This window comes from Vicugna pacos, chromosome 18 (assembly GCF_048564905.1).
Source record: "Vicugna pacos chromosome 18, VicPac4, whole genome shotgun sequence".
In the NCBI taxonomy this organism is placed as follows: domain Eukaryota; kingdom Metazoa; phylum Chordata; class Mammalia; order Artiodactyla; family Camelidae; genus Vicugna; species Vicugna pacos.
In genome coordinates this window covers 22,354,524-22,379,124 of record NC_133004.1, presented here as the reverse complement: position 1 = coordinate 22,379,124, position 24,601 = coordinate 22,354,524, and the positions used below count along the sequence as shown (strand labels likewise).

The 24,601-nt window shown below is 46.9% G+C and overlaps 1 protein-coding gene and 1 non-coding gene across 4 annotated transcripts; one reads left to right on the top strand and one right to left on the bottom strand.

Annotated features, from left to right (window-relative positions):
- Window positions 1-24,593, bottom strand: HMOX2 (heme oxygenase 2). 3 transcript variants are annotated; one of them, XM_006204327.4, is made up of 6 exons: window positions 24,455-24,593; window positions 4,111-4,237; window positions 2,770-2,887; window positions 1,893-2,384; window positions 880-1,006; window positions 1-783 (listed from the first exon to the last, which is right to left on the bottom strand). In XM_006204327.4, exons 2-6 carry the CDS (start codon window positions 4,194-4,196, stop codon window positions 656-658), a joined length of 951 nt encoding a protein of 316 aa, XP_006204389.1. In that variant the 5' UTR covers window positions 4,197-4,237; window positions 24,455-24,593; the 3' UTR covers window positions 1-655. The 3 variants fall into 3 exon arrangements, with proteins under 3 accessions (XP_006204389.1, XP_072798698.1, XP_072798697.1); XM_072942597.1 differs by lacking the exon at window positions 24,455-24,593 and adding an exon at window positions 13,194-13,345; XM_072942596.1 differs by lacking the exon at window positions 24,455-24,593 and adding an exon at window positions 9,869-10,012.
- On the top strand, window positions 22,101-22,174 carry TRNAT-AGU (transfer RNA threonine (anticodon AGU)). The gene has a single exon. It is a non-coding gene; the product is annotated as a tRNA-Thr (tRNA).
- Window positions 24,594-24,601: the final 8 nt, after the last annotated feature.

Sequence of the window (24,601 nt, the reverse complement as noted above, 5' to 3'; positions counted from 1 at the left end):
TGTCAGAGTCCACTTTATTGAGAAGGTAGCATTTACACAGGTCATGGCCAAAGACCCTACTCAGGTTTTCTGCTTGAGAAGCATTGAGGACTGGCTGCCCAGGACGGAGTTCCCAGGACCTCTGAGGCAGGGTGTGAGTCTGGCTTCTGCCCCTTCTCGCCCCTGGCCCTCTGCCCCCAGGAGAGGTCCTGCAGAGGAGCAACAGCATCTGAGGCGGCCCCCCTCCCTCCCACAGGGCTAGGGGAGCCTGGACTTGCTGGCTGCTCTGCTCCCAGCAGGGAAAAGTTCCCACCTAAATGCCGACACAACAAGGAAGAACAGAGGGAATGAGCCCTGGGGTCAGACGTATGGGGGCCCCGGCAGCCAAGCTGGTTCCAGAGGCCCAGGCCAGCCCGCTGAGCTGCGCAGGCTGCCCCGCTGCCCGCCGTGGCCTGGGGACTGCAGCAGGGGTGGGCCTGCATCCAGCTCAGCATCTGGCCTACATACAGGATGCTGACAGGCAAAGGCTTTAGCATCTGGCTTTTATTGGTGGTTTTCTCAAAGCCAGCATTTAAAAAAAAAAAAAAGGTCACCTGAGGTGGTAGTTTGGTCATGGGTGGAGGTGGGGGCGGGCCAGGTGTCAGGAGGAGGGCGCCAGCGTAGTGTGGTGGGTCCTTCACATGTAGTACCAGGCCAAGAGGCCGGCAGCCAGGGCCACACTGGTGGCCAGAATGAACTGGAGGCTGGGCTTGCTCAGCACAGCCAGGGCTGTTCGGAAGGGGCAGCTGCTGCCCTCCAGGATACCTGCATGGCAGCACCAACAGAGGACATGGCATCAGTGGGGGACGCAGGAACACGGACATGCCTGCCCTAGCAGGGGAGCTCAGACACAAGACCTACCTTTGTCTTGTTTAGCAGCGTAGTAAGGGCATTTCCGCACATCTCCCTTCCCATCGTGCATGGGAAACCCATCCTCCAGGGTGTCTTTGGCCAGCAAGGAGCCAGCCTGGTCCAGTTCATTGAATATCTGCAGGTGCAGAGGATCAACAGCCATCACTGTACTGTGTACACTCTGCTTTCAGAGAAGACTGTCTCCCCCACACACAGGGAGCTGGAGCAGGTGAGGCTTGCTCAGGAGCACACAGCAGCAGCCCCAGTCAGCAGCCGGGCGGCCACGCTGACCTGGCAGCCCTCCTGAGCATGAGCACTGCGAGGTGTGGCCGCACCTGTGCTACCCCGACTAACACACAGCCCACAGCTGAAACTACCAGGGGACAGACAGGAGGAGAAAGCAAAAGCGCTGCCCATGTAAGCACCAGTACTTCCCTATTTCTAATGGGTGTTTTTAGCAAGAACTGATAGAAAAAGAGGAACATGGGAGAATGAGGCCCTGGCAGGGCTGACTCATCCTGAGTGGCCCTCAGAGGCCTACAGACATCAGGCTAGGGGGCTGCCAAGCCTATGGTCAGGTTGGCGCTTCACTGCCTCCTGTGGCCACGCTCCTGGTGCTGAGGGCTGGGCCTGGGCTCTCTCCCCAGGCTTGGGCCCATCTAACGGCCTCTAGTAAACTGAGTCATTCTTCTCACTCTCCCTGAACTGTTCAAGTAGGACTCTTCATAGCAACCCTTGCTAAAAAGGGGGAAATCCATTCCTCAAGACCAGAATCCTGTGGTGAGAGAGAGCTCCATTCTCCCCAGCCCCTCTGTGCGGGGCCGCGCCTTCCGAAAACATACACACAGGCTCTATCAAACAAGGCGGCGCCATCGCTGGGTTCATGCCCTCTGGCCTATGTGGTCCCTCACCCTTCTCTCGGGCAGGCTGCAGTTCACCTGTCCTAGTGCACTGATGCCCCTTCAGACAGCTCAGGGGGCCCCGCAGTCAGAGGCCCCTTCCCACCCAGCCCCTGGTAGTACCTGCATGTTGTACTCGAAGGCCCTGTTGGCCTCCTCCACGATTCTCTCTTTGGTCCTCATGTCCAGGTCCAGGGCGTTCATCCTGGCCCGGTACAACTGCTTGAACTGCTGCGCATTGTCCACGTTCTCAAACAGGTAGAACTGGGTCCCCTCCCCTGTGTTGGGGAGCTTCAGGGCCCGCTGGGCCACCTTCTTCAGCACCTGGCCCCCCGACAGGTCCCCCATGTAGCGGGTGTAGGCGTGGGCCACCAGCAGCTCTGGCTCATTCTGCCCCACGTAGTGGATCCGCTCCACATACCTTCGGGTGGCCTCAGAGCACTGCACTTGCTCCTCCCAGTCCCCACCGTAGAAATACTCCATGTCCTTGGTCAGTGCCGCCTTCCGGTGCAGCTCCATGGGGAAGTACAAGGGGGCGAAGGCTGGGTGGTCCTTGTTGCGGTCCATTTCCTCCTCGAGTGCCGAGTACGTGAAGTACAGCGCAGTAGTGGCCAGCTGCCGAGGGCGATGGGGACACCATGGGCAAGGGCAGGGCCTGGGCCTCAGCCAGCAACTCCTGAGCCCACCACCCACACATCTGAACAGCTGCAGACAAAGGCTTGTGTAGCACCCCCCTCTGTTCCCCTAAGGCCCACTTTTAGGAAGTGAATCACTTCACACGTGCAGGAAGCTTTTGTTTCTTAAAGGAATGGCATGGTGAATTCTTCGGAATGTGGCTCACTTCCTTTACATCACTTAAGACATGAAACCACAGCCTGACGTTGAGAAAGCATGGAGCGTAGAGAAAGGCCCAGCTTTTCCCTCAGAGCAGCTCCAGGGGGGCCTTCCTCATGGCACTAACACCCCCAGCCCAACCCAGTCCAGGACCGAGGGCACAAACCTTAAACAGCTCTTTCCTGATGTTTCCTTTCAAGAAGTCCTTGACAAACTGGGTGTTTTCTGCCCGGTCATGTGCTTCCTTGGTCCCTTCCTTCAGGAGCTCAGAGAGGTCCGCCATCCTAGGGAAAGAGTGTGTGTGTGTGAATTAGCCTTCCCCAGCTCCAGGGGGACCACTTGCTGAGCTAGAGGCAAAGGCTGCTCAGAAACATGACTCCAGCCTCTTAATCAAGGAGCACAGGGCAGGCAGACAGGAGTCTGCTCTAAGGACTTGCGTGACACCCTGGATGACTGTGACCTACTCCTCAAGAATGTCCATGTCTCTCTGAACCACTCAAATGAGTCATGTTTTGCTTCTGTGGCCACTAGTGCCCAAAGAAACACACACCTCTAATTCTACCATAATTTGCTGGCTTCAGGCAACAGCCAGCCTTCGGGAGCTTGTCTCCCGGAACCCACGCCATGGAGGAGGACCGACTGTATACCTCCTGGGGCGGCCCTGCTGCCATTCTCCTACCTTGAACCCACAACCTCTTCAGGATTATGTGTGGCTGGGCCCAGGTGTAGGAGGGTAAGAATGAGATCAAGGCTGGGGATGGTGGAGCCAGGACCTAGCTCTGTGCTGCTTAACAAAGTGACGCAGGATGGAGTGGTGCTGACATACTCCAATACCAGACAAGGCAGAGAACACACTGTGCAGGGGCGCCTGTGTGTCCACACCATCATCCACTTGAGCAAGAAAAACTTGGCTTCTCAAGGCCCAGCCTGGAGACTGGCTCATATCACCCAGTGCTGAGAATAGTTTATTATTAGCAATTATTTCAAGATACAAAAACAGAGCTTTGCCAATGACAGGGCTTTAAGGAGAGGATAAGAATGATGAAGAACACGCCCGGGTAACATGAGGCTTCAAGTGAACTGTCCCTCTCCAGTAAGAAAAACCCTGAAGTTAGAGTTGCTCTCACATTTGAAAGGGTAGAAGACACTGGGAAAGGTGCCAGCTTTGCCTCTGATGACCCTTTTTCACCCAATGACAAAATGCTTAGGGTTTTAAGAAGAAAGAAGGACCAGAAATACCATCAGATGCTACCTTCAGCACTCCCAGCAGTATCTGTCCTGCCTCCTCGCATGAGATGATGGTGAGAAGGAATGGGGAAGAGTGTAGAGCGGCCCAGGCCGCCGTCCACTGTCTCTGCAGCCTCTGCGGTTCCAGCCTGGCACCCCAGCGGCCACAGCAGCACAAACTCTGACCACACCTGGTACCCCCAGCATATGAAGCCAAGTGTGCTGGGCGTGGCAGGCCCTGGGCCCACCTGACTCAACACGGCCAGCCCCCATGGCTCACCTGGTGTGGTTTTCTTTTTCTGAGGCCCTGGAGCTCTTTTTCTCTGATTCATCCAGCCCCTCTGAGGTCTCCAGTTCTGCTGACATCGTTGCCAAGTGTGGTTCTTGCTGCTCTCACTCCTCCGGTCCTGTAGAGACACGAGGAGCTGGTGATGCAGTACCCACGACTGTCACTTCCCCCAAACACCTGCTGGATCTGCTCTCCTCCAAGCCGGTGTGACTGAGGAGTCACCCACACGCCTCAGGAGTGTTTTCCTTAAAAATGAAGGTCTGCCATTACTGGTACCATAGCTGCATATGGAAAAAATTTGAATATAGACAGTGGATTAGGTAATACTGTACTGACGCTGAACTTGCTGTTTTTTATAACTGCATTGGGATTATTTAAGAGAATGTCCTTGTTTTAGGAAATACGTACTGAGGTATTCAAAAGTAAAGGGACATACTACCTGCAACTTATTGTCACATGGTGCAGAAAGAGTCTGTGTACATGCACATATGTGGGGCGGGCGGGGGTGGCGAGAGGACATGAAAGCAAAGCAAATGAGACAAAATGCTGAAGGTGAAATATGCGTTTTAAAAGGTACACGAGTTCAACGTACTATTCTTACAATTTTACTGTATGCTTGAAATTATATCAAAATAAAAAGTTACCTAAAACATAAGAAACAAAGACAAAGAATCATAAAAAAAAAAAAAAGCAGTAGTGCAGGGGCTCTCAGTTCAGCAGCAAGCGCCCCTGAGGCCAGACCATCCTACCTGTCAAAGACAGATGGCCTTGCGCAGAGGGCAGCAGAGCTGGGCATGAATTGGGGGGTTAAGCCAGGCCATTCAGAGCAGCCCTGCTTTAAAGCAGAGCAGTTCGAAAGGCACCTGACAACCTGCATCAGCTACACTGAGTCACCAAGCCAGCAGACTGTCCTCACCCCACTCCAGACTCTGCTAGGCCGAAGGGAATAACACAAGTTAGCCAATCAGTGCCCGCTGCCGGCTGCCAGGGCTGAGCCTTCGTCAGCCAGGGAGATGTGGTCCCTGAACACGACAAGCTCACCCTCCACCCTGACAGTGCAAAGGGGCAGCCCATCTGGGGAACTTCTCAGGTGAACAGCAGCACAGCTGCACCAACAACTAACAAAGTAACACAAAGCCAGAGCTACCAAGACGGGGGCCAAATCAGCCCAAAGAAAGAGACTAACTTTCTACCTCAACCAGCATCTATCTACTGGGCATTAGTGAGCTCCACCTGGAAACAGGTGTCAACAGGGACAAAGAAGTATAAGAAATGGTCCTTGAAAGGTACAAGAAGACAATAAAAAAACAATCTCTATCTCACCCCACAGATATAACCACTGTTAATCTGTTGCTATACATCCCTTCTGAGTCTTCTCTAGGCATGTAGTTACATCTTTGTTATCTTTTGGAATGATGTAAGGCATGGTTTGCTCAGCAGGATCTTTCTGAACCTTTTCTCACCTTTAGATTTAGCATTTATACAATGGGATTAATGATAGGAAGGATTAAGTGAGAACACAGAAGGCTTTTAGCACACTGCCTGCCATGAGGTAAGCACTTAGTAAATATTAGATATGATGGCTTGTACTTGCATTTTGATTGAGGCTTACTGAGGTTGTCCAAGAACGCTTAGAAAACAGCAGAAAGGGAAATAAGTCAGACAAAGCATAGTATCACTTATATGTGGAATCTTAAAACACAAAAACAAAACAAGTTCAACTCACAGAAACAAGAGAGTAGGATGGGGGCTGCCAGGGACTGGCAGTTGGGGGCAAAGGGAGAACGGCCGGTAAAAGGGTTCAAATTTTCAGTTATAATATGAAAAAGGTCTGAGAATCTAATGAACAGTATGGTGACATACAGGTGATAATACTGTACTGCATAACTGAAGTTTACTAATAGATCCTAAGGGTTCTCAGTAAGAAAAGGGTAAATATACGAGGTGATAGGTGTGTTAACTTGACCACGGAAATCCTTTCACAATATATGCATGTATCAAATCACTTTAAATATATTACAATTTTATTTGTCAATTATACCTCAATAAAGCTGGGGGAAAAAAAGAGAAAGAAAAGAAATAGCATAACATGGAAATGGGAACTTCTCTCGACTCCAGATCAGATATATTCTCCTCTATAATAATGCTGGTGAACGGTATGGTGCAGACCCTCAACAACAGACAAGAATTGGGGTAAGGGAGAGGAAGTGCCTCCAGATCAAGGAACAATATGAAAAAAGCTAGAAATGGGACAGTCCACAGAGATGGCAAAAGGCTACCTAGCTATGCGTCCTCTTTCTGAGGGGTCAAGGTAGACATTTTACCAGCTCAGAATAAGCCCCACATTGGCCTTCCATCAGCTTGTCCATACTGATCTGATTTTACAGGCTTTTAAGAAATAACATCTGAGCCCCACACCCTTAGGGACCCTGAGAGCCACGATTTGTCCCCAGCCACTCAGCACTCAGCCTGCAGAGAGGAAACGGTGCTGGGATGGGAGTTCTGGGCTTCCCACAGGAGGGAAGCCTGCAGTAAAAGGCCCCAGAGCCTCTAGAAAGGTATATGACTATGCTGAGGGACATGTCCCAGGCACCGGAGGGCTGCAGCCCCCATGCTGCTTCAGACAAAACTAAAAGTACATAAAGACAAGAACAGATATCATTCAGTTGCCTAGGTTACCAATAGCAATAATAGGTAAACTCCATGCAGCATAATGATCACACAGTGATTGTGTGCATGACTAAATGTGATCATTAACTGTTTCACTTGACGATCACTGCACGCTCTGGGAGAATGTAGTCATTTAAGCAACAAGGCTTCTGATTCTCTTAAAAATACAGACAAGGGAAGAGAAAGCCAGCTTCCACAGGTGTCTACCTTGGTATCTTTTTCTCAGCAATATTTAATTTGTATCAGGCTCCCTTTGGGTACACTCCCCCCTCCACCCTCTTCAAATGGGTTCTGCCTGATGGCCCCCAATTCCCTCCTCCTAGGCCTGACTCTGGCCCCAGGGGCAGGGCCACAGCTATATGCTTCACTCCAGGGCCCAGAAAATAATAGGCTCTCGATAAACACTTATTGAACAACAAATCCAGAGGAAAGAAGGTGGGTTGGCAATGGTGTAATGCATTCTGCCAACAGTATCCACCTGTGGACAGCAAAGAGCAATCTGCTGTCCACTACTTCAACAGGTTCTAAACTCAAAACATGGTTAAGGATTTTGCTTTGAAGGAAAAACTGATACCAGCTTATCCCACCCCAGCAGTAAGAATACTGAGTGCTTAACACGTGCTAAAAGCTCCATCTGCCAGGAAAGGAGAACACTCTAGGGAAGGCTCCGTTAGTACATTCAACCCACACAGGATGGGTATGAGGAAGAGGGGCCCATATCCATCCCTAAAGCCTGATCACTGTTCCTCAAGGGAGTGGCCGTACAGTGTGGCATTCAGGAGCCACCTTGCACATCAGAAATAGAATTCATTTCAGTCTCTGAAAAGCTACATGGCCAAACAAGGTCCGGGTGACCTCTACACCCAAATCCTTTTTTCTTTGTAAGAACCATTGGAATCCCTATAAAATCAGAAGCCAAATAATAAATGTAAAACCTTTTTAGACTTCAACCTCTTGTTATCAACAAGAAGCTGCCCCATCCCCCCAACAAAAACAAAAACAAAAACAAAAAGATCCCAAAATATTCCACTCTGGGAATATCCCACACTTGAATAAGTATTAAAAGTAATCTGTACAAAATGAGAAGTAGCCGTACTGTGACATCTGAAACAAGGCACACAGCCTAACAGTATGGGGCAGGGCTGCTCAAACAACAGGAAACAATGGAATCCTGGCATCACTGCGACAAGTTGATAGGCTGCACCCACACATGGAAAAGTCTAAACTTATTTGTTCAAAAAAGGACCCTAAACACTAACTCCGACTGTGCATAACTGAGCATACTGATGATGACAGGAAGGGAATCTGGAAAGCTCTAAACACTTATTTGTTGGACTTTTTAGGCAATTGGCTCCTTCTTGAAAGGGGGGGAGGGAAAGGCTGGGGAGAGGGGAGAGAGGAACAGAAGGAGAGGAACTGGACCAAGCAAACCAGCTAAGACCCTCTGCTCTACCATCTAAACAACAGGAAGTTCCCTGGGTCCTTTGCTGTTACTAATCCCAGAAAGATCAATCTGCCCTCTCTCTCTTCTACTTCCAGAAACTGTGACCTTCAGTTTATAAAATGTACTTCCACAACTTGATAATTCTACACTCTGAGCTGTTCACCTGATCACTACCGGTTTTCACTCCCACACCTGATCTGAGAGAAGTAGCAACAACTCTGTCACCAATATTCCCTCCTGCGGACCTCCCCAGCAGACCCAGAATACTTATTTCAAAGTGTCCGCCCTGGTAAATGACAGATTCAAGGAACTAAGGCTTTTGAAAGAACAGACATGTTCAAAGGTGTTAAGTCTTCCTCCTCAGAGACCCATGTCAGCAAATCTCAGGTCAGTTAGCCTCGTGCACTGCTGTAGGACGAAATATAATCTAAGGCTGTATCATCACTCATTCCCCACCTGGCGATCCCAAAAGGCACAATGGAGACTTCATCTATAACAACTCTTTTTTTTCATTCTCCTTCTTTTTCTTTGCCCTGGAAAACCACAAACTAAGGGAAGGGGTGGCGGGGGGTGGGGGTGGGGTGGGGGGTTGCTGAGCTTGGTCAGCACTAGAAGGGAAGGAAAGACATAACGACCAGCTCCCTGAAGTGAGAACAATTCTCCCACCTGACTGGAATTGACAGTGGCCAGCAGCCAGCTACCGCAGCTCAAGGGATGCCCACCTGGAGCTAGTGCTACCACCCACATACAGAGAGGAAACAGCCAGAGGGAAGGTAACTGGCAGCTCAGACTCCTGCTCAGGATCCACTGCTGCTCCCTCCCTGCTGGGCATCAGGAGTCCCTGCCTGCTTCCTAAAAGGCTGTTAGAGGCTCAGAGTTGACTCCTGTCTGGAACTGGCGTCACATTAATAAGAGGTGACTATTCTTCATCTTCCCCCAACTGCCACCGTCCCGTTTCCCCCGTTAAACCAGAAGCATCCCACAAGACAGATCAAGACTCCCTCAGACTCTTATTTTCCCAGAATCCACAATCCATGTTCCACATCACATACAGCTCTGCACCTTGGGGAGTCTCCAACCTGAGTTGTAATTGTTGCATATGCACAAATGGAATGACTACTGAGAAAGCTAGCTAAATAGGAAGGGGGGAAGGGGTGACAATAAAATATTGGTTAAATTCTAAAATACCAAGTCAAATAATAAAATTTTTAGTTGGGTGCTAGGTCTCTGAATTAAATGGTATGAAATTAAGTTTTTATCTTTCTTCAGATCTGATTCCTTCCTCCTCCCTTCCTTCCCTCCACCTCCACCCCTCTCTTGTGGTCTGGATTTTCTAACTAATGAGCTGTTTACAATTCCCATGCCTCTGAGCTGGCCAAGGCCATCCTCACCCCACAAGCCTCAGCTGGGTTGGCTCTTGCGTTTACTAGCTAGTACTGTGTTTTCTCTGCTGCTCCTCCGGAGTCCACTGCTCCCCTCCCAGGGCTCCAGCAGCCCAGGGTCTCCCCATAGTCCCTGCCCCTGGCTGCTCTCCCCACAACAGAGCTGGGCACTGGGCCCCTGGCCCCTCTGACTGCTCCACGCAGGCCCAGTCCCTCATCCACTCCCCCCGTGCCCAGCGAGGCTGCTCCTCACCTGCAGGCCTGTGAGGCAGGCAGTCCATCGGGCTCTGGCTCCTTCTCTTAGCCAGTACTGTGGGTAATGAGGCTGTCTTCTGTCTCAAGGCCTGCCTCTGGTCACTGGTGCCTCTTTCTTCCCTGCAGCCCATGGATGTGTGTGTGCTTTCCACTCTTCCTGCTGAAACTTTCAGTTGTATACTTCTTTGTCTAGGATCCCCACCCTACTTACATTGTGACATTCCCATTCACTTGCATTGTGATATTCAGGAGGGTCACAGTTCAAGAATGATGCATCACCTCTCACAGAAACCATGTGCAATATGTGCCCCATAAATGTTTTTGGATAATAAACACAGAATACAAGAGTCCAAGATACTCCTTTACTGGACTATAGGATTGTTCCTTCTCTGTATCCCCTAAAGGCGTTTTGCCTTTGAGAATATCTGTTTCTGTTTAACACCATACTCAGGCCAAGTCAATTCTTAATGGTGCCACACACTCCTAGCAGGCAGGCCTCAGCAGATAAAAACAAACAGGTTGTTTACCCAAAAGTTCTTCTCTGAGTATCTGTCTACATAAAAAGCGTAAACTAACATCTTACTTATAACCCTATATATGATCTGGGGAACAAACCATGGAAGGAACAAGAGCAGGAGGGAGGAAGCCAGGGACAGGAAGGTGCATCCCTTCAGAGCCTCCCAATCTCTCCCTGTGAAGTGTAATGACTACCTGCCCAGCTTTCAATACGATACGAGACTACTACTAGGATCAAAGATGATAATGACCATGAAATCACTTTATAGCAAACAAGTTACACAAATGTTACAAAAGGAATTGAGAATGAACTCAGAACTATTTATTACTTGATCTACCCTAGGAGACACTCCTGCTGAGCTTTTTTCAGATCTTGTTAGGACACCAGAAAACTCTCAACATGGGGAAGAAGCCCTGTTCCTGGACAGAATGTGGAGATAAATCTATTCTCCTTAGCACTGCTTAAAATCCAGTGCTTATAGAGGTAAACCCTGCACCAAGGTCCAGTTTTGGCTTCCAGCGATTTGCAGAGGAGGTGCAACACATCTTCTGTATTAACCAGCCCCTTGACTGCCCCGGCCCTGCTCCCAGACCTCAGGGAGACTGGAATGTTGGGGGAGGGAGCTCAGTGGATCTGCCAGTTTACAGGAGCCACTTCCAGGTTCCCATTTACTGTTGATTATTGGTATAGACCCAGCTCACCTTCAGGAACAAAAAGGCAGCTGGGCCCTGCACAAAAGGCATGGTCTTAGAACTAGAAGGATTTGGGCTTGAGACCTGGAGTTCCAATGCTGAGTAGCTTCACAGCCATAGCTAAGTCATAACCTTTTAAAGGCTGAGTCTCCTCATCCATAAAACTGGGTAACAAAACTCTCTTTGCTCTGTATTCTCAAGTGTGCTGTGAGGACTAAATGAGCTAATGTGTGTACAAGTGCTTCGTGAAATATAACACTGTTCAAGTGCGGATGATCTCTTGAGAAAGTTGTTGGCAAAGCTGGGTGATTATGAAACACTGAGGAGGTATGTGAAATGCGGTAATTCTGAGTCGGTCATACCTAAGGACTTCTGACAGTCCTCATTCCCTGGCAACGCCAGGAAATGGGAACTGCTGTTCTTCTGAGGTGAGACCTGTAACCACTTTAGCCAGAAAATCCACACTGCAGATGCTGCTCGATGCTGGCTGAGACAGATGTCGGAGTAGTGCATAGAGTTGAGTCAGCTCTGACCCTACAAGGCAGTTGATACGATCCCCCCAACCCCAAACCCCGAGGAAACCACATCATCCACGTCACTAGCTTCTGAGTTTTCAGAATAAGCAGCCTGAGGTCTCTGAAGTGTGGTGCTGCCACTCCTCAGCAAATGTTATACACGAGCTTCACCCCTTTCATTTTGATCACTGGGTGAACTCAATCCCACAGTTCACTGAACACATAACTACCTCTTGATAAAGAGCAAGTTCAGACAAGGAATCCTGGAAAAGTGAGGAGTCCAGGGACACAAAGCTCTTGTGTCAGATTTACTCAACACACACCTGCACATGTGGGCAACAAGAAACCGGAAAGCAATGAAGGGAGCTAGCCTCTTAGTAACCTCAAAAACAGACATGACTCAGGAAGTCCAAGACTTCTCTGGCGGGCTTTTTTCACTAGGGAGGGTGTGTGCTCATCTCTAGCATGTTCAAATACAACTGAGCAAGCATTCCAAGCTGCCACCAGGACAAAACCTGAAACAATGAAAAGGCAGAGAAGGGGCCAAAAGTCTACTATTGCTGGCGCCAAAGACGAGTCCTGGTAAATAGCACTTCCTACTAAGAATGAAATAAATATAAGACCCTCCCTGTTCCCTGAGTGCCACCAGGTCTCAGGACTGAGAAGACAAAGACTCTTTAGTTCCAGGAGAAGCACCTGAGGGGTGGGCATTGAAGTCCTGACTGAATTCTAAAATGGTCAGGCCAGGATTTTCTAAGAGCAAAGCCTAGGCACCAGACATCCACAGAGCTAGTTGTAACACAGTGAATGCTGAAAAGACCATGTGTCACCCCTAAGTCCCAGCAAGCAAAAAGCATTCCAACTTTAGAACAATCTTGAAAGCATGTGTCCTGTGGACTAAGTGGTCAGTCACGTTTCCGTTCACTCAGGTGCAACAAGTGTCACCTCTCATAAATGACAACTCCAAATAGCATTAGGGTGGAGGGAGAGAGTGGGTGATTAGGATGCTTCTGCTGAATTTCCATTCTGGAAAATCTAGAAGTGCTGTGGGCTCCTGGGTGCTTTCCTCTCTACAAACAGGCTCGATGGAACCTAAGTCGCATCCCTGCAAGGGCTTTTGGCCCCTCAAGTTCACACAGGAGAAGGTGGTGCAGAGAAGCAGCAGACTCAAGTCTAACAGATGTGGACACATCTTGCTAAGTCACTTTTGAGCAGAGTCCCATAACTACAAAGGAACTAAGATCAAGAGAATTAAGTAACATGGCCAAGGTGACTCAGAGAGTTAATAGTCGAGTTAGGACCAAACCTGAGTCCTTCTGAATGCAAGGTCATTCCTGCTGTGTCCCCAGTTAATCCCCAGGGGTACATGAACGTGAGATTAGCATGGTGTCACGACAGACTACTAGCAAATGGAAACTCAGGTTATACCACACGCATTTATGCTCTCAGTGGAAGGGTTTTCTAAACCACTGAGTGCCATTTGTTTTTTTAGTATGAAAAGTGAGCTTAATCCTATGATTTCTGAGAAGTAAATGCTCAGGCTCCCATTTGAAGATTCAAGATTCAGAAGCTGCTGCTGCCTGCCCCCACAACACTCACCTTGGCTTGCTCAGGTTACATGGCAACCCGAGAAGACTGTTCCCTGGCGAGCCCTGCTTTTGTTGACTAGCAGGGCATGCCAAGGCTGGAGACGGTTGGTCCCAAAGGGGAGGATGGACCTCCCCCTCCCCAGCTCGGTATCTGGAGGGAAGCAGCCAGACCTGCCAGGTCTTGGTGTACAATGAAGCCAGAGGCTCTGGGGCATCCCTACACCAAGGGGTAGTCACAATAGGGTCTGCACATTTCTATAGCACCTATTACCATAGTAATTACAGAGAAATAGAACATCTGGTTTCAAGAATCTGAAAGCATGTCCTCCATGTACGGAGGGTTTAAAATCTATTCAGTCCTGTCTTTCTGTCGACTGAAAATACACTCTGCCTTGGAAAGAGTAGTGTGACAGACAGGAAGTATATCAACATAAACTTCTTCAAGACTAGCAATTCCATTGGCTAAGGCATTGGTCAATCTAACAAGATGGCTCCTGTATCTCACTTTGGACCTTAAGGCTTTTCCAGAGGCTTGCAGAGTTAAGAATTATTCCCAGGCTTTCTCACAACTGCTTAGAGTCTGGCAGCAGGGGGGGGGGGAGGTGGAGATGCGGCAAGGAAACAAGCCCCCACTAAGAACAGGTAATTCCAAGAGGCTGGCCCCGTCCTCACAGGCTTGTGTCTGTGGTGCAGGGGACCAGCAGTAGCAGCCACTGGACTTTCTTAGAGTAAGAGGCTCGGCTTTCCCAGCATTACCAGCAGGCCCTGCCTCCACTGAAGGAGTGGTCAAGGGCACAGAGCTGACAGCCTGCTGCCACCCTACTCTCTGGTACCCTACTCTCTAGTTCCCTGTATTAATGAACGAGGCAACAGCTCCCAGGAATGGGGGTTCTCAACTGTTTCCTCCCTCAGTATATCTGGTCTGATGTGTACATGAATGACAATGTCCCTTAGGAGTAGCCAGGAGCTTAGCGGGTAGAAAAGATATATTGGATGTGAAATTATCAGTAGTCAGTTCAAACAGCAGCTCTCTCTTCAACTCTAAAAAGCCTCTCAGAATGAAAGCTGACTTACAGGGATAATCTTTAAGTCAATAAAACTTATTTTTTAAAGACAAAACATTCATACATTTCACTGTTAGGAACAAACTACTTGCAACACTCCTCAAAACCACACTTAAAAGGCAGAAAAATCAAGGCAGCACAGTGACTACTTAACAAATTGCCCTTAAACTCTCTTTCTAGATACTCTAGCTCTTCAATGAAGCCTTCTAAGATCCAAGCTAAGAGATAACACATCACTTTGCCTGGTCTATTCATGAAATTTCCACAGACATGCACTTTACTTTCCTCACCAGTATGAAATTCCCAGAACACAGCCTCCCCATGCAATAGTCACTGGCAGTAACTTAGTGTCTGTATAAATCTGACTATTATTCAGATACAAATGTAAGTATCTGTATGTCAGTATACATTCTAAGACATGGAAGAGAGGAGGGTATAGCTCAAGCGGTAGAGTGCATGCTTAGCATGCACAAAGTCCTGGGTTCAATTCCCAGTGCCTCCACTGAAAAAATTAATAAGCAAGTAAAAAAACCTAATTACCTATCCCCTGCAAAAAAAATGAAATAAAAAACATGGGAGACTGAATCTCTCCATCTCAAAGTTTCTGGGAGATGGGCTCAAGAAGTCTAACAGCAGCCATAGGCACGGAAGTCCTACTGGCACAGCACAACGCTAACGTGCTGACAGGACACCAAAGAAGTTGAGGCAATGACGGAACTGCGTGATGATCTCTAGAGCCAACCCATGGTAGACTCCCAACAAACCCTACCTGAACTAATAAGCCCAGTCAAGAGAGAATCCACACACAGGCTGAGAGGCAGCGCAGGGATGTGGTTAACGCACAGGCTCTAGTTGGTCACGACAGAGGATAAACCCTGGTCCTGCTTGGGTGGCCTTGGACCAGCTATTTAGCTTCTCAGAGTCTCAGTTTCTTCATCTGTAAGGATAGTAATAACTACTCTGCAAGGTAGGTACCAAAAAAATTTTCTTTTATTTACAGAGATACACATTCCATAGACAGAATGCAGCTCCCTCAGAAGAGAGAGTAGCCCCAGGAGATACACATTCTACAGTAAAGTGAAAGTAGATTTATTCAGGGAGATACACACTCCATAGACAGAGTGCAGGCCATCTCAGAAGGCAAGAGAGGCCAACTATGAAAATTAAATGAGATAAATTTCTTACAAAACTGTGCCATGTTGTATGATGCTGATTAATGAACTTAAAAAAAGAAGTCAGTTAAAGCTTAAAGTTAACAAATGTCCCTATATACTTTTAGTCAAGAAATGGAAATACCCCTGTCTCTATGAAAGGCCCTAAAGTAGCATCCAATCTATCCTGGGTTAAATGCTCACTAGGAAGACACTCTGTTTTCATTTGAACACCAGATACCAAGAAAGGAACAGAAAAACCTTGGAATTTCTAGAAAAATAAATTTTGCAAAGGACCTAAAGGAAGACAATCACCAGAGTTCAAACTCTTTCAGGGAGACTCTGAACATGAAGGCCCCTCCATGCTACAGAGGGTCAAGATGGGGGACAGGATGCGTTATTGCTTTGTTTCTTTAGAGCAGCTCATTGCTATAAATAAAGGTCGAAGTAAGTGAAAAATTTACTTGATAACTCTGATTTGTATTTACATCCCATGATAATCAATCCCCAACCCAGTGACTCAGATGGGGGCCATTTTACACCCCAAGGGACATCAGGCCATACCTGGAGATATTTTTGGTTGTCACAAGTGGGGTGTGGGGTGTGGGCTGTGCTACTGGAATCAAATAGACAGAGGCAGGGATACTGCTCAATATCCCACAATGCACAGAAAGTACAAGTGTGCGTGCACACACACACCCACCACCACCAATCTAGCCCCAAATGTAAACAAAACCGAGGTTGAGAAACCCTGCTTGAACCTCAGAAGCAGTGGTTCACACAAGGATGAGTCTAAGACTCTTCTCATCCCTTCATCTGTTTACAGGGAGACAAGATGAGGTTTGTTTTGGCACTATGCGTCACACCATCCATCATACCTTCATCAAATACCCTTTACAGAGATTTCTGGAGAAAATGAATTTCCACCAGAAAACAGAAGAGGGTGCCAGTAGGCAGGATAACTTGGCACCATCCACAGATGTCAATGAAAAGGGTCACAGTACCTTCCTGGGAATAGGACTGATTTGTACTTAGATTCCTAGGATGCAAAATCTTTAAAGCAGGCTCAGTAAAACAAAGTCAGGCAGAGGTGAAGCCCCGACAGAAATGAGTTTATTGACTTATTTGTTGAATGGAACACAAAACTGGGAGAAAATCTCATTATTGTTTATCAGTCTGGTGTCCAACTGACAAGTAGGCTAAGAATGAGGAGAACTAAGTTCTACTACCAGGTCTGCACTAACTGTATTACAAGACTTCCCCGGAACTGCAACACCTTCATGTATAAAATAAAAGGCACTTCTCAGTGAGCTGCGGGGAGGATGGTACTTAACTGGAGGCAGAGCAGGAAAGACTGGGCTTCCCTCTACCCATTTCAGACAGAGCAACTCCCCTATTCCTTCCCATACATTCTTTGAAAATAGAGTTGTGCTGCTTCTAAAAATAAGGTCTAGAAAACAATGAGCTGGACGATCTTGGAGGCCTGGTATTACATTAAGAGCTACTTAGACAAGTCTTTCATTATTATAGCACTTGTATCCTGTTACAGTACTTCTTGGTATACGTGTCTTTATTCCAGATTGCGGTTCATTTATCTTTGCCTCCTACTGCCCAACACAGAGTACCTACCTAATCAAGGTTTGCTGAGTGAATGAATGATTTCCAGAATGTAAGGTTGTCTCAAAATCAAGGTATTATCAAAGAGCAGGTGACAAAGAGAAAATTCAAAAGAGAATCCCAGAAATAAGAAAAATGGCTGGCTAATAAGTAAGCATTTTTGAGTAGCATTTTTACTGCAGAAATTTCTATTGGTGGGGGAGGCAGGAGTGACATGGGCCTCATGGGGAGACCAAGCACATGATGCTTTTTGCTCAAATAGCTCCCTGTTTCATATCTGATGGGGAAAGGCTGCACTGCATTGCCTTTACTGGCTTCCTTACATTCCACAGATACAGCTATTGAGAACACACCTTTTAGATTTTGTTTTAAAGACTTTGAAAGCCTGATTAAGAGCAGAATACTGTTTTACCCTTTAAAAAAAAATAGGCAAAATTTTAACAGTCCCGGTAACAAACCCTTGCCAGCACTCCTCCACCCCAGGCACCCACAAACCACTGACTCCTCCTGCTGTCTGCCTCCGTGAAAACCCTATATTCACTGAGCTGGCTTTAGAGAAGGGATTTTGTAGCAGTATTCTCTTCACGTTTGTTACTCTAGGGAAGACATCAACTTTCTTTTAACAAGCCCACATCCTGTCTTTAAACATATTTTGGAGGAAATACACTAAGGCATTAGGTTATCATTATTGCAAGGGGAAAAAGCAAAATGCTACAGTAATTGCACTTCACCAAAAGAGAAAATATAAAAACAAACAGCAGTTTGCTACTAAATAACTTCCTGTTTCGTGAGGCAGCCCCTACAAACTACAAGAATTAAAGCTATGTGAAGTGAGTGCCTGTAATTCCCAAGAGGTCTCCAGAACTAGTCAAACATCACTATCGCCATCTATCATCATCATCAAAAAGAAATTCAAATGGCCCAGAACACCTACTGCTGACTAAGGACCTGATTAGGCAATAATGAATGAATAACTAGGAAAAAAGAAGGCAGACAAAACGGGGAGGGCAACTGTCCAAGAAAGGCAGAGAATCAAGTGCCCCAGGGCACTGAAAGGTATGCTCAACATTCTCCCAAACTAAACCCCTACACAGGTCAACATGTGAAGCAAGTACAGTGGAGCATCCACAGTTATAGCATCCACAGTGGGAGTTGAGGGAGGGGAGAGGGACACAGCGCTCTTAGAAACTCTGAGCTCAGCCTGGTTTGCTGGCAGAGGTCTAGGGGAGCTAGGGTGCTCACTTTGAACCAGTTTCCATTCCTGCTGTGCGTGCTAAGTGACGGCAGCTCTGGGACAGTCTTCCAGGCCTGTATGTTCAAAACAGCAGGGGGAGGCTGATCCCAGATCAGCCACTGTTCCCAGGCCTGAGCAGGGCTCCCTCTACTCTTTCATACCTTGTTTCGCACAGTCCCAGCAGTTTCTGAAAAATGTTCTGACCTTCCAAAAAGCATGTGATGTTTATGTCAACTTACACCATCCCCAACAATCCTACTTGGCTCTAAGTCTGTATCATGGGCAGGTGTATACTATAATCAGCTACATTTGACTGTAAGGTCTCTCTTGAGAGCAGATCTGGAGCCTCACTCACACTAATCAGTATGGGCACTTTAGGGGCCCCACCCCTGGGAACCAGATTAGACCACTGTGTATATGGGAACACGCTGTCCTTTGCAGGAGCATTCTGTCTCATGACAGCTAGTGTTCAACAGTAGGTTGCTTGTTTACAAACGAATCCTAGGGTTTCTGTCTCTAATCTTCCATCCAAATACCGCCGCATCTGAAGATACAAATTCAGACATGCACTTCTGAAGATGGGTGGCAAGGATATTTGTCAGAATAATCATTAGCCTTTTGGGGTTGCAAATCCTTCTGAGAATCAAATGAAGGCTTCAAACTCTCTCTCCAGGACAATCACATATTTAAAAAAAAAAATGTTGCCCATGCCATTCCAGAGCAACCACAGGCCCCTAAAGTTCATCTGTGGACCCAGAATTCAGGTTAAGAATCCCTATTTTAGAAGAGTCATTTTATGACAGACATTCTTTTTGTGGGTAACGTTTTCGGTAAGAACCCTGAAGGCTCATTCATTAAAGAGGGGTTTCCCCTCCTCCCTTCTTTTCTCTTCCTACTGTCTTTCCCCTAACCCAGTGAGGTTCAGTTCAAGTTACTATCTTTTCCATTTCTCAGCTCTCATTTCCCTGACCTCCTAGAATACTGGTGTCAAGCCACAATCATAAACCTTACAAAGTGAATTTACTGTTCTGCACCTCCCCAGGGTGGCTGCCAACTCCTGGTGACCAAGGACTGCTGGGCTTGCTGCTGTTTTTGCACATCTGCTCAGTGCCAGTACTCTGCACACCAGACAGGCAGTACATGCTTGCCAAACAGGCAGATAGCACTGTTTCTTTGTCCTTCTACCTGCAGGCACTTGCACTTGACTGTGTTGACTTCTTTAAAATCTGGGCATATGCCCTGGAAAAGCCACATGTAAAGGCAAGAAAGCATAACCTACAGCAGCCAGTCGCACCACTTTGTTCCTTTTGGGTCCACCATTATGACTTTCAGCAAACACAGAAAGTGCTACAAAGCAAGACAAACATGACACTGAGCATACTTAGAAATTCTGCTGAGGTTGACAAAAACCCAAGTGTGTGGTAGAGGAATGGAATGTTTTAAAAGTTATTTTCTAATTAGTGGGATACCTGCTACTACTAAGCAAAGAGAGCCCTGACTCTTCCCTTGTCTTCCTATAGAAAATCAAGGGAGTAAAGGTTTAATGTCCCCTCACCACACCTGCTTTTCTCATCTGCCTTCAAACACTATTACCTAGACCCCTCTCCCAAGCCACCATCAGTTCTGCTCATCAATTCTTCCCCTTCATCTGCCTGACCTTCTCTAAATTGCCCTGGAAGGAGTTTCAGGTGACAACAGTTACTCTGCAGTAGCTGGTAGCAGTCTTGCCAGAGAGAACAGCAGATCCAGTATCTAAGGAAGGGATGACTACACTTGGGCATGTGACATGCCATGTTATCATCAACAAATATTTATAACGCTCATGGGCTCCATGAATTACAAAGAGGCCTAAGATCTTATTCTGGACTTCAAGTAGCTTGAGAGAGAGAGAGAGATGGAGAAATAGAAAGATAAATAACATATCAGGTGTACTATAGTATAAATACTAATTGTGCAGTACAGACAACATGCTAAAGGCAGAGCCTTGTGTTCCAGATTTTCCAGGACAGTTTACTCAAATATCCTGTCTCACCAACTCATTCAGTACACCTGTACGCTCAGACTACTGGTCCCAGTGTTTGGCATAATAAATATGATCATCACAGTGACTGATGAGGCAGGCGAGCCAGCTAGATTAGCTAAAAGCTTGATGGCAGGTTGTTTTAATCTTGCTAGCACCTTCCCACAGCCCTCAGGTAATTGTGGGATTGAATATAATACTTGACAGGGAAACCTGAGTCTTCCAAGACAGAGGGTTCATCAGGAGAAAGGCAGGAAGCTAGGAGTATTCAGAAAAAGTCAGGCTGGCGGGATGCAAGACATCTGTCTCTTTATGCCATTCTTTCTCAAAGCCCTTTTAAAGTTACTGAGAACTATGACAATAATTAGGCCCATGATACTCCTGGGAAGGAAACAAATCTATTCGTGTGACAAAAATTAATTTTTTCCTCTAAGTAGAGAGAAGAGAATATCCACTTGCTGGGCCTCCGACAGAAAGGCTGACAGCAGTCATTGCGTACAACAATCCCTCTTTTTGTCCTCCCTGCTGTCTCCCTCGTGTATCCCGTCACTTACTTCTCTGCGTTCTTGCCAGTCTACTCCCTCTTCTTCCCAGCCTGTACTTTAGACAAGTCGCCCCAAACAGGAATCACATGGGAAACTTTAAACACAGGTTCCCAGGCCAAATTCCAAACCCAGTGAAATATAAAGGTTTGGAAACCCCATCCTAGATCAAAAAGTAGCATTCAAGGCGCCAAAGACTTGAAAGATCATCAAGTATTAACCTCATTTTTCAGATACAGAAACTGCAGCTCAAAAGGTGTAAAATGTTTTTCTCATGGCCAAAAATATACCACTACAGCTTTTTTTTTTTAGAGAAAAACAGTTTATCTTTCACTCCAATATAAATTAAATGTAAATTAGATGCAAAACATTGTCTAGTGTTGTATAGTTGTTTGTGAGTGAAAACAATGGTTACAAATTGATTAATTAGCTCAATCTTGTACTTAACAATTCAATCATTTTGAAGTACAAAGCAGTGTATCTGCAGACTTTCATAGAGATACTTAAGCATACATTTGAAAAAGAACCCTCCTCAACATCACATCATTGAACAGCAAGAAGACGTGTATCCTGATGCAATTTCTATTCCATAAGCAGACTAAACAGCCTTTGGATTACTATTAAAATATCTGCTTAGAAGAAATACATCACTTTGAGAAATACACGTTTGCTAAAAGCCTTCTAAAATTACATCAAAGCAACATTAAAACCTTCTCACTGAGAAGAGCCTCATGAATTTAACCGCTGTTTCAAAATACCTAGTTAAGGGTTCAGGAATATTGCCTTGTAAGGTCTGAATATAGATGTGGCTGATACGACGACCCAGAAGGAGTTCCTGGCTCCATTTCAGCCAGCCGTGATGGCAATTTAGATGCAGTCCTCTGATGAACTGATTGTAAATTTAGTTCCTTCACAACAGCTATGCACCTCTAAATTATCTATAGTAAACTCCAAAAATCATTGTTATTCTTAAATGGAAAGACACTGGTCATATCAAAAGGATTTATGAATAAATGTAACTGCATATTCTGTAGATATATGTAATGTTGCTAGACCAGACCATCAGTTATGTATTTCACTACTGTATGTTCAGTTTATTATAAGTTTAAAAAGAATTTAAAGTCAGCTGCCTTCATTACCTGGCTTTAAAACGTGTAATACAATGGGAGACATCTTACAGTAAATAAATGAAGTCAATATGGAGAAGTAAACCATAGAGAGAATAATACTACAGAGCACCTGAGTGGTCACCAGAGTGAAATATTTTCCATATAAAAAAAATAGAAGGGGGAGGGTATAGCTCAAATGGTAGAGCGCATGCTTAGTATGCATGAGGTCCTGGGTTCAATCCCCAGTACCTCCTCTGAAAATAAACAAATAAACCTAATTACCCCCCACCCCCAAAAAAACTTAAAAAAAAAAACAGAACTTAAAAATAGAAGACCCCAGTATAAGCAGTTATATTACCTCTTCCAATTAAAGACTCGCTCCCCACCTCTCTCATTGCTGGCAAGAATGAATCAGTAATGGCACTCTTCAGCAAGGCAAAAATATCCTGAGAGATTATTCACATTACAATGAAAGACAGAGCTTTCATCCTATGTCTCTACACAAATAAACCTATCAGATACAATGAATTAAGTTAAAAAGCAAATAACCTTCACTGTGTTCAACACAAAAGGAGATGTGACCCATATCTCTTAATTCTCCCATTAACTACTATCAGAAAAAAGATTGTATTAATCGTCTGTTAACTTCTTAGTTAACTACGGCCAATGATATACAAGGAAGTAATATATTGTTCAAATTTTTCATCTTTCTCTCCAAGGAGTTACAAGCTAAATTTTACATTTTACACTGAAACATACAATTCCAATTTTCAAAAACAGCTTCCTCCTGGAGGAGTGATATTTCAGTTTTTGGTACAAATTTGATAGAGTTTAACTGTCCTATGATGAGAGTCAGCTTTTAAAAAGAAACAAAAATCAAGGTAGCCCAAAGCCCTTAGCTGTCTGTCTAGTTTTGCTTTTCGACAGACTCAGTGAGGGGTGAGCCAAAGGCAATTAATGTTTTCTGTAATTAATCTCCTTGGCATTGTCGTTTCTAGAGTAGCTCATACTGCTGACTCTGGTGACTCACACCATCTCACCTTATTGATGCAAAGGAAAAAAAGAAATCAAGTCAGACAATGGAGAATCAGATTTTTCCTCTTAACATCTCCAGTCAGGTGAGGTCACTCGATGCATCTGTTTCCAAGGTCCCTCGAATTCCCATACCCTCACCAGTGTTTTGGCTTAGGTACTGTTATTTCAAAACTTTTTTCCAATTTTACCAAGTAAACTTGTAAATGCCCAATTGAACAGTGAGCTCCTGGTAAGCCTGTGATGTTCTGTCCCGTGATGTTTCTTGAAAACAAAAATAATGAATAAAGCACAGATTTACTCATTTATATTCCTTATGCCCCTCCTTGCAAAAGAAAAACTAAAAATGTTAATACAGCAGGTAAAATTTTAATCAAAACACTCGTTAATGCCGTAACAGAAATTCAAATACGTACAACCAGTGAGTTCCTGTTTGCTTCTACTTGGGAGGACAGTTTAGGGGAAGGGGGAAGTCAGGTTAAATAACAATCCATTTCTAATCTCTACAGCTCTGTTCAGGAAAGCGCATGGGATCTGGGGGCAGACGACCAGGGACAGGACCATCTGTGCCATCTTCTTGGTTGTGAGATGCAGTCCAAGTCTCTTAACCAGAATCTCACCATTAACCCCATTTTACAAGTGGGAAAACTATCAACTCACAGGGTTTTGTTATGGGCTGGGAGTGAGAGGGCTTCCTGAACTATACTACATTATAACATGTTTATCTTTTTTCAATCACATTCCGCCTTGTGTGGTTCACAGAGCCATGAATACAACACAAGAAGGATGAACAGCCACAGGCCACATAAGTAATTTAAATAGCATGACACATACAGGTTTTGTGCAAAGACGGTGCAAGGCGGTCCTGCAGCTTTTATGGGGCAATTAACACACCTAGGGCACTGCGCTTATGAGGTGACAGGTAAACTCCCTGCCAGACTAACCGGCTGTCCCTGACATTGGTCCCTCGCAATGTGGCGGCCGCGGGTCACTGGGGAAGTCACGACTGTGACTCAAAGGGCCCTTCGGATTGAGGTGAGTCAGGAGGAGGAAGGGCAGAGCCCGGCCCACGCCAGCCTCCCGGACACGGATCTCCGACGCCGGGCCAGGTCCGGGTCCTCTCCGGCCCACGGTGGACGGACGCGCCGTATGGGCGGTCAGAGATTGCAAGCCCCGCCAGGAACGCCAAGTCCGCTAGCGGCGACCCGGGGGTCACCTCCCCGGGGCACTCGTGACGCCGGGAGGGGGTGGGCCCGACGGGGACCAACACGAACGGGTGGCTCAGGCCGCCCCCTGGCCTCTGAAACACCGTCTGGGAAGCGGGGTCCCCCCGCCCCGCCTGCCCGGCTCCCCGCCACCCCGCGCCCGGGCCCGCCGGGGTCCCTCAGGCTTGCGCTGGGGCGTAGCGGCCCGCGGCCAGACATGCCCAGCTCCAGAGGGCCCGGGCCGGTCAGGGTCGCCAAGGAGCCGTGAGGGAGGCCCGGCAGGGCGCGGGCACTCACCGGCCGCAGGGACGCTCCACCTCCCGTCAGCGCCGCGTCCGCGAGTCTGTCAGCGACTCCCTCAGCCGCCGCGGCACGCCGCAGTCGAGCAGGCGGCCCGACGTGCGCACGCAGCGGGGGCGGGGCCTGAGGAGGACACGCCCCTGC